The following is an 18270-nucleotide window of genomic DNA, read 5'->3' on the forward strand; positions in this document are numbered from 1 at the left end:
CTTGCACGCAGCCGACCCGGGTTCAAATCCCAGCATCCCATATGGTCCCTTGAGCACCGCCAGGAGTGGTTCCTGAGTGTACAGCCAGGAGTAATCCCTGTGCATCTAATATATACATTCTAGGGAATAAGAGTTCAGTGAAGGAGCAGGGGAGGAGGATAGTACAGCAGGTAAGGCACTTGCACACAGTCAAGTGGGGTTAGGTCCCTAGCACCACAGATGGTCTCCCCAAACAACCAGTGTTAAACCTTGAGTGGAGAGCCAGGAGTAAGCCCTGAGCACTGCCAGCTATGGTCCAAAAGCTAAAAAAGAAAAAAAAAAGTTCAGTGGGACATTAATATATGTGATGCAAGTAGGGTTCCTTAGAAAACTAAAATGTGAGGGATGCTTGATGAAACAAAGCAAACTGCAAAATTCATGAGTCTTTAAAGGACAAACACACATCTTAAATCTCTGACAGCATTTCCCCACAATATTTGACCCAACAAATACTTTATCTAGAGCACTGAACCTATACTCTGTACATTAACAGAGAGTCTGTGTACCATTATAGTTTATCATAATTCATGCATTTTACATATAATATCATGTTTTCTTTCTGCAACAAACCATGAATTAGCTATTTCTTCAGTTAAATAATATTTTCAGAAATAGTGGATTAGGAAAAGTCAGTAAAATATTGAATTTTCTTTGATTCGAAGAAGTTCTCCTTGAAATACAGTCAAAATAATTTAGGGGGGCGGCTGGAGCAATAGCAAAGTGGGTAGGGCGTTTGCCTTGCATTCAGGCGACCCAGGTTCAATTCCCAGCATCCCATATGGTTCCCTGAGCACCATCAGGACTAATTCCTGAGTGCACGAGCCAGGAGTAACCCCTGTGTATCTCCCGGTGTGATGCCCCCCAAAAAATAATAATTTCTGAAAACATTTGGGAAAATGATATATTTTATTTTATATAGATGATTATCAGGATATAGCAAAAGAGTTTGAGAATTAGGAGAATTGTCCATCACCACTGACTTTCGTCAATCTTTCCTTAAAACGTTTCAATTAATTCAGCTGAGCTGGATTCCTCCAACAATTTATATAGTCACCTGAGTACTATCAGAACTGATCCCAGAGCACAGAGTCAGGAGTAAGACCCGAGGACAACTCCATAACCCCCAACCCCAAAATAATAGCAAACAACCAACAAAATAATTTCAATTATGTGTACAATGAAATTTCAAACAGTATGTTTGCTAAGCACTAGAAAGTAAGGCTTCAGATCACAAGGCTTTCTCTCCCAGAAGGGAGCAACATGATGTCTGCCATAGCAATGCCATGGGACCCCACACCAGGGTGTTTCACTTGGGGCGCCCCAGAGAGGGGCAGGTGAAAGCTTTCCCTGCCCCAAAGGACCCAGCCCCCTCAGCTGAAAAAATCCAGTACCCAACCGCCATCATGCTCAGAGCTGCTCCCCACATGCTTGTGCTGAGCCTCCTGCAGAAGTGAACCTATTCCTGGTCTGCACAGCCGCAAATGCATCATAAGACTCTCCCTACCCATTCTCTAAGAGTACCATACCACATTTGACTGATGGGGTTCAAATAGTAGCAACCAATCATAGAGGGAAATATATATATATACACATATATGTATATATGTACATATATTATATTTTCAGATTTATACACTAAAGTTCACATCACTCAACCTTTAATAACAAGATTGTGATTTGCTAAAGAAGGTCTTAATGGCTTCTGCCAAAATAGAACAATCTTTACACTATTTCCTCTATGAAAGCATTTTTTTGTAGCATTTTCAGCTGTTTTTCATAACAAACAAGACAAAATATATTATTTCGGTTGTGTTTTGGGACAGGGTTTGGGGTTTGGGATGGAAACATCCCAAATATAGTGGTGAGAAGGTGTAATGGTGGTGGGGTTGGTGTTTCACAATAGTTCACAATATTGTGAACTACCTTAAAACTAAAATAAAATTTCTCCACTACCCAGCCACCGCCCTGCTCCAGGCCACTTTCTGGACACTCGGGAAGAACCTCAGGCATGAGTGAAGCCCCACAGAACCAGGTAAAACAGAACTTTGCGACCTTGGACTCCTGCTCAACAAGACCTGGAAATAGCATCCGTGTCTGCCTCCCCCAATCTTCGGCGCCCTGCCCCAGGGATCAACCCACCCTACTGGAGCTAGATAAATACCTCAACGGCAGACCTCCACTACCTCCACGACCCAGCCACCGCTATGCTCCAGGATGCTTTCAGGACACACAAAGTGGCCACGCAACACAGCATAAGACACTTAATACTCATTTTCTATAACTTCCACACCATATTTGATGAGCTTTAAATATGGTGTGAACCATGGGAACACCTGCAAGGGCGATTGGAGGCCGCTCTAAAAGCCTCCATCCCCCTTGGAGAGCCCGGCAAGCTACCAAGAATACCCCACCCACATGACAGAACCTGGCAGGCTACTCGTGGCATATTTGATATGCCAAAAACAGTAACAATGAACCTCATCTCCCTGACATTGAAAGAGCCCCCAGTACAGCAGTGTTAAGCTCAGGGACTCTGTAACATTTGCCAAGGCATCAAAAATCAGATAGGCCAGACACGTAATGCCATTCAGAGGCAACCGCTGGACTAGAGCTGTTACCGACTGGATTCCACGGGACCACATGGCCGCCCACCAATGAGATGGTCAGACTTTTTCGTCAAAACCCTGAATGAATGGTTTGAGGCTCTTCCTGTTCCTGGAACGAGTAGATAACATTGAGCTACACTAGCACAACACAGGTACGAATGGAGACATTACTAGTGCCTGCTCGAGCAAATCGAAGATCAACGGGATGACAAGTGACACAAGTGACAAGCAAATTAAATATTGTGAACTATCTTATAAAATAAAATTTTGCTCGTCTAAAATTTAAAAAAAAAGAAGGAAAAAAAGAATGTAATGCTTCTCCTCTAACTGAATTGCCTTCCTTTAAACCTTCTTTGGGAGAAATTTGAGAATTCAATGAAAATACCGATTTTCCTCTTTGCTAATTGCCTAAAATGGACTCGAATATGAATCACATTAACTTTATGCTGCAATCCCTAATTACTAAGTTGATTACTTTTACCCTTGATTCTGGCATTGTTAAAAGTATTATGTAACTGTATACACAGTTCCATGCATCACACTTCAAAACTGAACCCACGGATTTGTAACAATTTCTAACATTTCTACTAATTAGCTCTCGGATGGAGAATACCACCAAGTCACAATATTCTCAATGAAAACACTCCTACTTGGTATTGAAAATGTAGCTACAGTTCAGGTCTATAAGCATTAGACAGCCATCAATATTTAAAATCCCGGACAGGGGCAATAGTACAGTTGGCAGTGTGCTTGCCTTGCAATTGCTAACCCGGGTTCAATCCTCAGCACTCATTTGATCCGAAAGCAGGAGTGATCCCTGAGCATAGAGCCAGGAGTAAGCCATGAGCATTGCAGGGTGTGCCCCCCCCCCAAAATTTAAGTAAGTATTAAATAGCAAAGTGATTTATGCAGGTCCAGTAATAAACTAAAACGTCTGTTTTCTTGCATAAGTATGTAACTGTTACCCAGATGCTCCCTTTTTACATGCTGGCAGGTACTTATCTCCCAGATTTTTTTAAGGGACAGTTGCAATTCTCAAGTTAATGTTAGAACCAACTTGTTCTCTCAGGGTGACTCTACCTTGGGTTGACCCAATGTCGTAAACAAACACAACAGGTTGTGCCCCAGGATTGGCAGCACAAGTCCATCCTGGGAAAATCTTCATGCATTTGAGGTCTTGAATCTATTTCGAGTTGATTACACCATTGATATGATAAATCTATATTAAAAGATTAACAGACAGTTTTCTGTTATGCGGAATTAACAAATAAAACGTACCTTCGCTGAAGACCTAATGAAAATCTTTAGCGGTAACAGACATAAGGATGCATGCCATAATTTAAGCTTAAGGGGAACAAATAAAGTTTGTTCATTTTTCCACTGTGGTAAATTTTGCATCTATAAATTTGCTGACTCACAGTAGATGAAATTAAGGATTTAATAAATATTTGTTGAGGAAGAACAGATAGTCACAGGATGAAAGAGTTGAATAATTATGGAATAAATTTGTTAGTTTGTGTAAACTTAAGCAAAAAAAAACAAATATATAATAAACATTACTTTGATTTTTTTTCAGAGTCCTTAGGGTTAAGGAGTCTACAACCAAGTCATGTCATCAGATTGGCATCAACTGCATTTGTGTCTCTTTTAAGAAAATAAAAGCATTTGGACAATGCTGTCATTTTAACATTCCACACGATTTATATTAATGTTCATAATATTTTCTTTGCATACTATAGTTATCCCTATTTTAAAATGCAGCCAAATATATTTAGCTTGTGTCTTGCTTGTAAATAATGAGTACTAGTTTATTTAATTCTCTCTTGTGAAATGAGAAAGGCAGATATCACTACTGCTACTTCACAGATGAAAAGACTTGTATCCAGAAATACTAAATGTCTTTTAAAAATACCACATGAAGTCCACGGATCAAGAAGAAAATGTCAATGATCAAAAAACTAAAAGGAAAAAATGTGAAAACAAACCACAAAACAATTATAATGTGACAAGTGTATCCATATAGTGGTCAAAGCCCAGTTATATTCTACTTCATACATTTACCAAAAACATGGTGAAGTTAGAATTGCTTTTAATTAGAATGTTCAGATGCAAAGCAAAAGCCTGGTGATACTGAATTACAATCGCTTAGATGCCAATTTTAGTAAGTCTTGAAAGAGGTAGCAAAAATCCATGTTTTGTGACAACAAATTATGTCCAAGAAAAAAACTGTTCATCACTTATATCTTAATCCTATGCTAAACCAACATTGAGAAAATGATAAAAATACAACATGTACATCTCTTCTAATGTTACTTTTATTGTTAGTAATTAGTCTATCCAAGGTTTCATTAAGGAGCCATAGCACAGCGGGTAGGGGATTTGCCTTGCACACTGTTGACCTGGGTTTGATTCCTCCATCCCTCTCGGAGAACCTGACAAGCTACTGAGGGTATCTCGCCTGCATGGTAGAACCTGGCAGGCTAACCGTGGCGTATTCAATATGCCAAAAACAGTAACAACAAGTCTCACAATAGAGACATTACTGGTGCCCGCTCGAGCAAATCGATGAGTAATGGGGTGACAGTGACAGAGAATCTATCCAAGAAATTGAATATGTGCATAGAATTGCTTCTCTCAACACACTTTATTTGGGGGGTGGGGAGGCAGCACACCTTGAGATGCTCAGAGATCACTCCTGGAAGGCTCAAGGGACTATATGGGGTGCCAGAGATCAAACCTACACAGGCTCTGTGCAAGGCAAGAGCCTTACCTTCCATACTCTTGCTTAACCGCCCACAATGCACACTTTTTTTTAAAAAAAAAAAACTTCTTTTTTAGCTATTTTTTAATGGGGGGAGGGATCACATCCATTGATGCTCAGTGGTTACTCCTGGCTCTGTACTCAGGAATTATCCTGGTGCTGTTTGGGTAACCTAAGATTGAACCCAGGTTGGCCGTGTGCAAGGCAAATGCCCTATCAGCTATACAAATCTTCAGCGCCAATACACTTTCTTAATAGTGACGGGTTACCATCCTGACACAGGTCACCCACATCCTGCTTCTTAGTTATAGGTTGATTAGCATACACAGTTTTGAGGCATGAATTGCTTGTTCATGTGCTGCAGTTTATGGGAAGGAAGGAGTGAACTCAATATCCTCTGAAAATCCCCCAGCTGCCAACAATACCTCTCTCCCATGAAGTCTGCTTGGGAGTAGGACATTAAAGTGTTTCAACATCATAGCAGTCATCTTTAAAGTATCTCCATGTTTTAAACTGTGGCACAAGATAATAAATTGCAACAGAAATTCATAGTATGTGTGAAAACCCTGCGAAGGTGCCTGCACCGTGAGGACTTTAATGCCCACTGTGCATGAGTTTTAATCAAAATTAATGCCTGACACTCACTTTCCTCAATTGCTGAAGTTTAAGCAGAGATTCTGCCAAGAGAAGTGAACCAATAATAACTGCATTCAATTCATTCAAGTATCTTCTCTCTATAAGCTCAGTGGCCTGGCATTTATGCTGTAGTTTGCATTAAGATACTCTGTTACTAGAAAGCATGCAAGCTAATAATCAAAGGCTTCTTTTTTTGTTGCCTGTGGCTTGCTGGAAAGAGGAAAGGGAAAATAAGAGATGAAAGACAATGCATTTTCACTTCTTATCTACATACACACACGCGTGCGCAAACATGCACACACACACACACACACACACACACACACTTTCTGAGTCTTGAATGCCTTTAACAGTTTAAAGTCCAATGTTAGACTTGACTGACATAAACTCACCCCACAGGGCAGGTTTCTTCTAAGCTAAAACTGATTTCCAAGGTACTGAAATGTTTATTCAAAGAAGTGTGTGGTCTGAGATATGGCTCAAATGGCAAAGCACATAGTTGCACGCGCCAGACCCTGAGTTTGAGTTCAAACACTGCCTGCACCTCTGGCGCTGCTAGATGCAGCCCCCAAGCACTGCCAGGAAACCCCTTTAATTAGAAAACGATCATGCTCCTCAGGTGTGATGACCCAACTTATTCTGCAGAAGAACTAAGGCATTTGTACTGTGGATAAACACCAACAAACCTCACAATTTCACGTTGTGCATTCTGACTCCCATTCTTAAAAAGGAAATCTTGTTTTCTCATTGCGTACATTTAAGACCAGTGAATCATTATCTTGGATTGCACTTTGAAAAATACTTTTAAAATTGATGTGAGAGAGGCTAGAGAGATCAGACAGCACTTACCTTGCAGCAAGCGGGCTGACCTGGGTTCTATCGCCAGCCCTCTATGTGGTCTCCCGAGCCCCGACTAGGAGTGATCCCTGAGCACAGAGTCTGGAATAAGCACTTACACACCACCGGGTGTGTCCCCACAGCCCCACAAATCCAAATAGAAAACAGTAAAAGGCCGAGTGTGATTACACAGAGCTTGGGGAATAGTTCATTGAAGAGGTATGTCCTAAAACCTTTTCCATCCCTCTCCTTCAGATGTGGGACATCAGAGAACGCTGCTTTACATTTGTTGGGACAAGAATAACGGGATGGTACCGAAACTATGAGTTTGTTTGGATTCATACTTCTTTTTTTGTTTATGTGTTTTGGAGCCACACCTGGTGGGTGCTCAAAGGCTACTTCCAGGGGTGGCTGCTTCCAGAGGTGCTCAGTGGCCCAAGGAATGCTAGGAATTGAACCCGGGTCTCCCACAGGGAAAGTCTGCTTTTCAGTCCATTGGGCTACCTTCTCTTACCTAGGTCTGTCTCTTAAAATGTATAAAATAGAAACAAGACAGCCATTGGGTGCCGAGACACTGGAAATTGGGGTGCCCGCTCCTCTATCTTCTAATCCCACTTGCCAGGAGAAGCACCTTTGAACGCTGCCAATTTCACAGTCTTTAAAAACCAAGTGGGCAGATTGTTGTATTTCATCTAGGAGCCATTAAGCCCTTGCTTAAGAGATTACAAACATGTATGTTAAACCCAAACAAATGTGTGTTATACTTTTGGTTCATCAGTGGGGTAGAGTATGATCTTCACACACTTTCCTCTTACGGTGGTGGGACTGGGGTTTGAGTGTTAAATGTAATGAATTATTGAAAACAATTTCTTGTTTGTTTGATTTTTGCTTTTTGGGTCACACCAGGCAATGCACAAGGGTTACTCCTGGCTCTGCACTCAGAAATGACTCCTGGTGGTGCTTGGGGGACCATATGAGATGTTAGGAATCGAACCCTGTTGGCCGCATGCAAGGCAAATGCCTTATCTACTTACTGTGCTATCACTCCAGCCCCCTAGGTTTGGTTTTTATCCTTTTTTCTTTCTTTTTTGCTTTTGGGGTCACACCCAGCAGGGCTCAGGGCTTGAATCCTGGTTCTGTGCTCAGACCCTTCTGCGGGGGGGACCCGGTGCTGCTAAGGATTGAACCCCTTATTGAAAACAATTTCTAAAAATAAAATTAAACTAAAAAAATGTGGGCACGTTTGGAGATGAGAACTAGCTTCCCAGATGGACCCTCTGATTGCAGGACAGAACTTGTTTAGTTGGGGGGTCCTGGGCGCTGTTACTGTGCCACAGAATTGAGTATTGTGGCTTGCCGGCTGTCAGTTCCTGGAAACGGTGTGAGCAAGGGGCCCTTGGGACCTTCCTCCTAGGGATACTAGAAACCTAAGTCCCCTTTGGTCTCAGGGACCCACCTGTGGCTCTCTCGGACTCTCCTAAGCAGTGCAAAAGGGATGGTGAAAACTAAGCAAAAACAGACGGGGGGACTCATATGGAGTTTACCTTGAGTGACACTCGCAAAGAAGTCGAAGAGCTTTTTCAACCTCTCGAAAGCCTCCTAGACTTTCTAGCTCAGTACCTCGTCCACCCAGCCGGGCTGGTTGTTTGCTGTGAATGCAGGTCCATGAGTCCATTCTATAGCGGGGTCCCGGGTCCCTGGGCCCCCACTGTCCTCATTCTATGCCCTCTTTAAGTGCCCCTGCCCCCTGCATTCCTATCTTCCAGGTCCTCTGGGAAGAAAGTGCCCCTGGCAGGCAGGTACCTTGGCTGGAACCCTGTGGTGCTCAGTCAAGCGTGGGGGGCCGGTGAGTGGGGCGCAAGCGAGGATCTGGGGTTCAAGAGGACTGACTTGACCCCCCCCCCATCCCTGCATCTGGATCCTAAAAGTCAGGTGCAGAGTTGGCACTGGAGGCTGCTCTGGGGAGAACCCAACACACGCATGAAAACTTGGAGGCTCAAGCTCGGGGAAATCCCTGTGATCCCCGAATTCTGTCCTGGTAGATGTGGGGCTTTGCCGAGCAGGATTCAGACTACTACGGGGTTCCAGGAGTGTGTGTGTGTGTGTGTGTGTGTGTGTGTATCTGTGTGTGTATTGGGGGTGGTGAGGGCATGGGAGCCGCGCATCCTGAGAGTCCAACGCCCACCCCAAACACTGGGGGGATCGACCCCACGCCCCCAGGAGGCTGCCGGAACTCCGGCCGGCGATCCTGGAGCCCGGGTTGAAAAACCCGCCAAGCGGACGCGGTGGGGAAGCCCGAGAGGGAGGCAGTGACGCGGGTTCCCCTTGGCCGCAGGCTCCGGTGCGCGCCCACCTCCAGCATCCCGGGGCTGCTGCCCGGGACCCGCTGCGCGCCCGTGCGCCAGCCCGTACCAGCTCGCGGGGAGCCACTCCGTGGTCCCCCCCCCCGCCCCAAATAAAAACCCCGCCGCCAGCCTGGAGCGCTCCCCGGGGGCTCACTCACCGATCCTGAGTACTTGCGGGGCGGTGCGGGGGACGAGGTGGCAGAGGAAATAGAGGAGCGCCCAGCTGGTGTCCCTGGTCCAGAGCCCGGGCCGGGCGCCGAGTGGGCGACGCTCCATCCTCAGCGCTTCTAATTCCTGCCGAGCCCGAGAGGCAGCGGGCTCGGCCCGGGTCCCCGCCTCATCCTCCCGGGGCCGCTCCGCGTCTGCACCCGCCGCGGGGCTGCCTCGGGGGCTCCCGGCATCGGCCGCTTCAGCCCCTCACGGCCGCTCCTCCTCCTCCTCCTCCTCGTCCTTTTCCTCCCAGGGCCGCACGCCGCGGGGTGGGATCGCGCGCTCCGGCTCCCGGTGGGGTTGACTGGGGTGCGGGGCGCGCGGGGGGGTGGGGGGGGACGACACCGTGCAAAGCCACCGAGGAAAGTTGCGGCTCCAAATGTGCGGGAACGTCTCCCTCCTGCGTCCTTGAGTCAGATGCAAAAAAGAAAAAAAAAAAAGAAAGTGGGGGGGGGGGCAGGTGGAGAGAAGGACCGCGAGCGAAGGAGGGCACCGAGGGTGCAGGCGGAGGAGGAGGGAGCAGCGGGGCGGGGGCGGGGCGGGGGAGTTGGGTGCGGGGGGCGGGGGGGCGGTTCCGAGCCGGCCCGAGGGGCTCGGGCAGGTTCTCAGGAAGCTGAGCCCCGCTTCTGCTCGCCTCAACCCTCGCTTTCCTCCTCCCCTCGCGGCCCCACCCTTTGTTGACCGCCCTCCCCATCCCCGCCACCCAGCCACACGCACTCACGCGCTCGCGTCCGCCCTCTCCCTCAACTTTGCGCCGTGGAAAAGTCCGTGGACTGTTGCATCCCGAATTCGGAGAAAATCCCCGTTACCGGTTCGTGCTCGGAGCAGGAGCAGCCTCGGCTGCCGGCGGGCGCACCAGAGGGGGCTGCCTTCGAGGGGTCACGGGTCAGGGAGGGCAGCGAAGGCCAAATCGCCTTCTCCAAGACACGGTTTCAGAGCGGAGCAAAGAGGTCCTCTTGCAACTCCTGGAGGAAGAGGTGGGGGAGGGGGAGTAAGAGGAGGAAGAGGAGGAGGAGGAGGAGGAGGAGGAAGGGAGCGAGGGATGCTAGCCCTCTAGCTCTCAGAATCGAGAGGCTTCTTTCCTATTCAGACCCAAGACAATCTCTAGTAAATTGCTCCCATTTACACGTGCCAGGCTGGGAAGGGGCAGCTTTCAGCTCTGCTCCTTCTCTTGATTTCTTTTGACTGTCACATTTGAACAGGACAGAAAGGCTATTTTAGCAATGTAGGTTTCGGAGACTATTTCTCTGGAGAAGGCCAAGGACACCTCCCTCGGGAAATCATCAGCAGTTGATCATTTTTGGGGGCTTAATTTCCTTTGAGCTTGGTGGAGAAGGTTATGTATCAACCGTTTGCTAGCTCTGCACTGGAAGTCATAAAGGTTTTTTTTTAAAAAATGTTTCCCTAAGTATGGGGTTGGAGGGAAGGGGGAGAGGGCTAAACTGAATCCCTTTATCTAAAAACAGGTCCACAGATACACGGACATAGAATAGTAAACAGTTCCACCAAGAAATCTAATATTTATCTTAAAGACATGAACATTCAAGTCATGCTTTGATTTAACATATATGGAGTATCCTGCATGTGGCATTTGACAGCACACTCCTTCCTTTTTTCACCAGGGACCCTAGAGTGGGTGTATTTTCCATCCTACAAAGGTTATACATTTCGCTGCAGGAAGTTAGTCACTTCATAGCCCAAGGCACATGTAAAATTATAAACCTATATCTTTATAGATTCCTTGGGATGAAAGTTGACCAAGCAGAGCATATCCGCAGAGAAAAATCTGTTTGGATCTAGAAATATGTTTCACACTGAATCAGGGTTGATGCTGGTTAGTCTTCAGTGTGTTAAATCATCTAAGTTGATGTTAGTTCAGAAAGAAGAAATTAAAACTTAGGAATTTTGGATGGGAGTTAGAGTGTAAATTTTGTCTCATGATGAGGGGTGGGGGGAAAAGATGTTCTACGTCAGGAAATATCCATGGCGATCTGATTTGCTCAAGATCCTACATCTAAGATTGCTTCTACATTCATTCATTGGTCCGTTCAGTGCACCTGAGACCATCCTTCTGGAGAACCATTAAGTTCACTCTTAGAGATAAAGCAGGGATGTGGTGACCACCCCCGTGAACATCCTTATTGTGAAAGATGTATGTTGAGTTTTATAAAATGGTCCTTTAGGCATGAAAGAAAAAAAAATTACCCTATTTAAGAGTTTGGGTAGAACCTTATAAAGAATTGATGTATCACGACTCAATGGAATGTATCTAAGTGATTAGTATTTATTAAAGCAAGAATCTATATAAAATCCTACTACAGGACTTGCATTTATCTTTGTATACCATCTCCCCCGCAACTGGCATTACTGAGATGGGAGTGGGGGAGCATGAGGTACCAGGGATTGAACTCAAGGCTTCACACAGGCTGAGCATGTGATTACCATTTGAGCTGTCTCCTGGGTCAAAGGTCTATTTTTAACTTAAAGATTTGTGGTAAGCTTCTCTAGTTTTCTGCTGTGTTTTTTTTTTAAATGCCTGAATACATTTTAGAACAATAAGTAGGAAGTATTTTATGGCTGGATATTAAAAGCCCAAAGTCTGGAATTAGATCAGCTTTGAAATAGACAGTTTTGATTCTTGGTTTGGCTGAATTATTTCTTTGGCGAGGGCGGGAAGTGCTTTGCTAGATGGTGCTCAGGTTGTTGCTCAGACAGCAGGGCAGGACCAAAGGATGTGATGCTATTGGATTCTGTGGTATCAGGGTTCCCCCAGGACATGCCCTGGGTTCTCAGGGCTGTATGGTTGTCCCCTGAGCTGTAGCTTCTGATGCTAGATTAGGCATGGGGGTCACATGTGATGCTGTGATTTACCCTGACATTCCCTGTACCAGTCACAGATTCTAAATTTATAGTCTTGTTTCAATGACATTATCTCTATAGCAATGCAGGCTGATGCTTACCCATACTTTATTTTCCTCTTTCCAGGCACATGGCAGCCCACACCTTTTCAGTTTGGTAGGATCATGTGAATACTTTAAGTCACAAAACAACATGAATGGTCTGAGGCATTTCCATGTGAACAAGAAAGGGAGTTGAAAGATTTATGGATTTCATGTGATTCTTTCGCTTTCTTCTTCTTAAACCTACAAGCTCTCTGTGTCAAGATTTTAGTTCTCCAAGGGCTGGAAAGATAATACCTTAGTGCATAAGGTACTTGCTTTGCATGCAGTTGGCCTGGGTTCAATACCTGGCATCCCACATGGTCCCCCTGAGCACCACCTGGAGTGATTCCTGAGTGCAAGCCAAGAGTAACCCCAGAGCATCACCACAAACAAAAAGATTAAGGACCCAAGATCACCAACTCATCTTTTTGGAAAGGGATAACTCTGAGTAATTTTCAGACCAACATCCAACAAGTCAATTCTGTGTTACGATCTAGTGAAATAGTGCAATCTGCTACTACAATGTAACCTAGTTTATTATCATTGAGAGACCTCTAAGACTTAATTTCTTAATCTATAAAATGAAATCATAAGGACACTAGGACAAATGGAGGATGATATGAGCAATATTTTCTTAAGCCCTGTTTTTACTCAATATATGTGAGTTCATTTGTGGTAATTACTTTTTTTGTTGTTGTTAAATGGATCCATACTTGTATTTCTGGTTCAGAGAGCAGAAACAAAAAAATTTTGTCTGGTGCAAAATGAGTGAACAATTTTCATTTGATTCATTGTATAATAATAGTAATTGGCTTGCTACTTCTTAAGGAAGTACTTACTAGTCCTTATTAGTATTTGCTTTGGTGTATGAATGGTCACTTTTGCCTGTTAGAAATCTAGCAATTTCTAATTGCCTTTCTTAAAGGAGGTTTCTTAAAGACTATAGGGTGAACATCAATTAAATTTTTGCACTTTGCATAATACATTGTAAAGCCTAAAATTTGAATTTATTTCCTTGTTAAAATGCCTCTCTCCATTGCTCATGTACATGAGCTCATGATCTTGAGTTTCTCATGAGCGATCTGCAGCTGCTGTTAATCTGTTTTGTGCATTTTGAAAGGACCAGTGTGTGTGTACATGTGCATCAAGTTATTTGGTTTTTTTGTTGTTGCTGTTCTCCAAATGACAATGTTAATCACTCTTGAGTCACATTTTCATAGTGCCCTTAATCATAAGAATGAAAATGCTCACTAGAATGCACGCACTGTCTTTTTGAATTCCCTCAGTTGAAAGCTTAAATTGATGCAATGAACGTGCTTGAGGATAAATCAGGGCCCTGGGAGATGGCTCAGTGGTGAAGTGTCTGCCTTAGAGACAGGAGGTCTTAATTCCATCCCCCGTACCACTCCACACACCAAATGTGATCCCAGTGGCAAGCCCAGGTGTGGTTGCCAGGGACATAATAAAAGATGCAGTCTCTGGTGTCTCACAGCCAAATGTGTGCAAGCACCACAACTAAAGTGTAAAATTCATGGGGAGCAGCACAGCTAGCATGTGGAAGCAACACAACCCAAACACAATCAAGTGTGTAGCCCCTTGACATCGCATTAAATCAAAGAATCGAGGAAGGAGAAGATATTAAGGTATTGCTGTGGCATGCAGGGTGTTGCTTTTTTGGCCTGACTGGTGATATTTCTGACATAGTCATCCACTGATGGTGACTTGTTTTAGAAGATAACTAGAAGCAAGGAACATGGTATAGAATCAAGTATCAGCAGGAAGCCAAACTTAATCATGGTGCTTTCAGTATGCGATGTATATACTTAAATATACTTAAAGTATTACTTAAAGCAAGGAAAAACAAAGATTGTGTGATTTTTTTCCCCAAAAAACATTCTGGGAATGCGTAGCTGACTTGGGGTCAGCAAACTTCTTGCTAGATAGGTCTTTAGATTTACCTTTTGTTTCCCCTAGTGACGTCATGTCCCTCAAACATGATCATTTTAAGTTCCCATGTTTGGTCTTTTGCTCAAATCTTTACTTGTAACCCTAGATTCCTGGAATCATTTCTGACCACAATGTCTAATTGACTCAATAATTTTAATTCTATGTCATAGAATTACCCCTTACTGTCATCTTTTCACATGCTCTCACTGCAGTTACCATCAAACCTTCCAAACAGTTATTAAAATTAAAAACACAGGATGCTACCCTTGATTTTTTCTTTCCTGCCCCCCTCCCTTATCTAACCTGTTTCACGCCTTAATTACTTTGTCTTCAATACCCTTTTAACATGTCTTTGTCTTTCTCTCTAGTGCCACAGCACTCATTCTGGCCAGGGGGTTCCGAGTCTTAAAACTTTGGGCGACCTGTCATGTGTGTGGCCGCTGTTCTGGGCATTGCAGGATGTTCAGTAACTTCCCTGGACTCTATCCACTAGATGTCAGTAGCACCCTCCTCCCCAGTTCGAACCAAAAACATGCTACAGACGTTGCCAGATGTCCTCTGAAGTACAAAATCAGCCTTGGTTGAGAATACTGCATGCACCCACGTCCCCCTGGTCTTGCCTCTGGTCTGTAACGATTGTCTCTCTCCACCCCTAACAGTCTATTTGCCTTTTTCTATTGATTTTTCCCCAGATAAACTCAACTAGATGCTGTCATTACTTCCCCCCACAATGTCCTTCTTAGTTCACACACAGGTTTTAACAAAACAATTTAATGACTTTATTTGATACCCCAGTCCTTAGCAGTGTGCCTGGAACTGTGTTGTCTTGATAAATATTTCATTCAAAGACGGAATCAATGGTACCTCATAAATTATACTTCCTATAATTTATGAATATTTGTAGGACTGAACTAATGAGCCTGATTAATATTTTGACTTCAAAGTTCCTACTTTTTTATGTCTGAAATGGATCAGTTTATATCCAGAGTTTTTCTTACATTGTAGATATAGCACTCTTTCTTTATCTAGAAAATATTGTATGTATCTTTTCACATTTAAATGAAATGTAATATGGATGAGAAGTTTGTCTTAATATTGCATTTTCAACACCATTTTTCAACATCAATATACTCTGACAATTACCATACTTTCCTTGTCCATTTGGCAAAGTACCACGAATAACAACTGTAGGGAGGTGTTGGAACCAAATAAAAAAGGTCATTCATTCATATCTTTATATGCAGTGATAATTACTCGAGAGTGCAAAGAAATTTAGTTATGCAGAAAACCTGAAGGAACCTATTATTTAACTCCCTTCTCAACCAAGTGAGGGTTCTCGAAGAGGACAGAACACAGATCTAGACCGGGCATTTAGGATGTCAGATCACGTCCCAATGCTGGTCTGGTCTCTAACTCTAGTTCACTGATCCAATCATCATCATCATCATCATCATCATCATCATCATCATCATCATCATCATCATCATCATCATCCCGTTGATCTTCAAATTGCTCGAGCAGTCTCAGTAACCACTCCATTCGTCCTATCCCTGAGATTTTAGAAGCCTCTCTCTACTCGGCCTTCCTAACGATGCAGCATTGGAGGCTCTTTCAGGGTCAGAGGAATGAGACCCAGTTTGTTACTGGCTTTGGCATATCAATACACCATGGGAAGCTTGCGAGGCTCTCTCATGTGGGCAGGAAACTCTCAGTAGCTTGCCAGTTTCTCCCAGAGGGTGAAGTAGGTTATAAGATTCTGGGAGTTTGCTTTTAAGTCTCTGGATGTTGGCCGTTGATGGGATTACACACACCTGGGTTCCTCTGCCGGTACCTTCATGCGTGAGGCTTGTCCAAATGTGTGAAGAGGGGCCTTGAGCATGGCTGTGGCTAGGTTCCAGAGGTCTTCGGCCGCTGGGAGCTCTGCTCAGGGCTGGGAGGGAAGCTGGAGCCCATCCCCTCTGAGAGGCCCCGGGGAAGACCGATCCAATCAAATCAGATAAACTCTCCAGTCCTCAGCCTTTGCCTAAAGATGTTAGACTGATGTCTACACACCAGTGGGACTGATGCTCTCTATTTTTCTTTCTTGCTCTAAAAGCACTTTTATAAAGAAGTGTTGACAGTTCATTGCTGTTCCCCTTTGGTTACAAATGATATACGCCTTCCATAAAGATAACAGCATTTGTTTGTGTTTATTGTATATGTAAGATGCTGTTATTTATCTGTAATTTGTATTAATATTGCTCCATTTTGCCAATGCAATAGGTAAATATGTGATATATAAATGCTCACCTTATGCAAAGGTCATAAATGAGGAAACTGAAGCACAGAAAGAGGAAAAACAGGTCAGGTCATTGTAAAGTCAACAGGTTTTTATAAATATAAGACAGAGTAATAGCTGAACCTAGTCTAACTCTAGAACAACTACTTCAAACTATAAGTGAAATTTTCATAACATAAAATTAGTCATTATTGAATGAATTCAGTGACACTTAGAATATTAATAATGTTGCATGACCACCAACTCTATCTCAGTTTATTATGGTTGGGAAGTCATGGTTTAGGTAGAAATAGGGGAAACTCCTAAAGACAGAGAGGGAACTTAGATGAACTAAGGACCTTCAGAAGCTAAATGGCAGTTGAATTCATGTCACCATAAATAGGTTGATTCTTGGCTTCATAGAGCCTGTAACCAAATAAATCTGCAAATGAATCTAGGCTTATAAGTGATGTTGACAATAGTCATAGTTAACTTGAATGATTATTTTTGCCTTATTGTGACAGAACTAAATCCAACATGTATTTGTGTGTATTTGAATGCCTGGCTTCTTTTGAATGGTGGCTAATGTTTGCTGAGTCTTTTCCTTAGACCAGTCATATAGGTAGTGATTTACACCGAGGAACACTAGGACGCTTTTTTTTTTTTGCTTTTTGGGTCGCACCTGGTGATGCACAGGGGTCACTCCTGGCTCTGTACTCAGGAATTACCCCTGGAAATGCTCAGAGGACCATTTGGGATGTTAGGACTCGAACCCAGGTCGGCTGTGTGCAAAGGCAAATGCCCTACCCGCTGTGCTATTGCTCCAGCCCCACTAGGACCCTTTGAGGTGGTTAATACTGTTAATATCTCCATTTACAGAGGAGGGTATTGAGCAAGAGATAGATTGCTGATTCCTTAATGAAACCTATAGCACATGCAAAATGTTCTTTGGATGAGCAACTTAAAGACTGCTCAGAAGCAACAGCTCTTTTACCTCATCTTGAAGCAGAGGTGGGAGTTACTGAGATGGGGATGGAAGATCCTTTTTTTTCCGTTTTGTTGATATATATATATATATATATATACATATATATTTTAAATTTTATTGAATCACCTTGAGATAGTTACAAGCTTTCATGTTTGGGTTACAATCTCACAATGATCTAACACCCATCCCTCCACCAGTGCACATTCCCTACCACCAATACCCCGGGTTTATCTCCCCTTTTTCACACTCCCCCTGCCTCTATGGCAGACAATATTCCCCATACTCTCTACTTCTGGGCATTATGGCTTGCCCAATCCCACAGACACTGAGAGGTCATCATGTTTGTTCCATTATCTACTTTCGGCATGCATCGCCCAGGGGATGGGAGATCCTGAAGGGAAAGGTGAAGAACATTTCCAGAGTGGAAAAGTTCTCTTGTGGGAAAATCTCAATCATACATGTGTTTGCACTAAGTCCCAGATAGCTGATGTGAACCACTCGGAGAATGGCCCCAGGTGAGAGGAGAATGGGGTTGAACCTAAGTCCTCAGGGATCTTTCTGGTTCTTCCAGAAGGACTGAGAAAGAATTCTTAAGATGCTCTGTGAAAATTTTGAAAATTCTGCACTCCCTCACTTTTTTTCCATTATTCACTCACCAAGATAAAGGCCACGTGAAACAGAATTCCCCTCCTCTCATGGCCC

General features: G+C 43.9%; 1 protein-coding gene across 5 annotated transcripts in view; it reads right to left on the reverse strand.

The window, feature by feature from the left end:
* Nucleotides 1-10312, reverse strand: part of GRIK1 (glutamate ionotropic receptor kainate type subunit 1) — a 464627-nt gene extending 454315 nt beyond the window's left edge. For 2 of the 5 annotated variants that reach the window (XM_055127266.1, XM_055127262.1), the window contains exons 1-2: nt 10156-10312; nt 9383-9841 (exon numbers count right to left, since the gene is read on the reverse strand). In XM_055127266.1, the coding sequence (XP_054983241.1) occupies nt 9383-9500 (118 nt within the window). In that variant the 5' untranslated portion in view covers nt 9501-9841; nt 10156-10312. The remainder of the gene's footprint in view (nt 1-9382; nt 9842-10155) is intronic. The other 3 variants (XM_055127263.1, XM_055127264.1, XM_055127265.1) reach the window with 2 other exon arrangements.
* Nucleotides 10313-18270: the final 7958 nt, after the last annotated feature.

This window comes from Sorex araneus, chromosome 2, assembly GCF_027595985.1.
Source record: "Sorex araneus isolate mSorAra2 chromosome 2, mSorAra2.pri, whole genome shotgun sequence".
In the NCBI taxonomy this organism is placed as follows: Eukaryota; Metazoa; Chordata; class Mammalia; order Eulipotyphla; family Soricidae; genus Sorex; species Sorex araneus.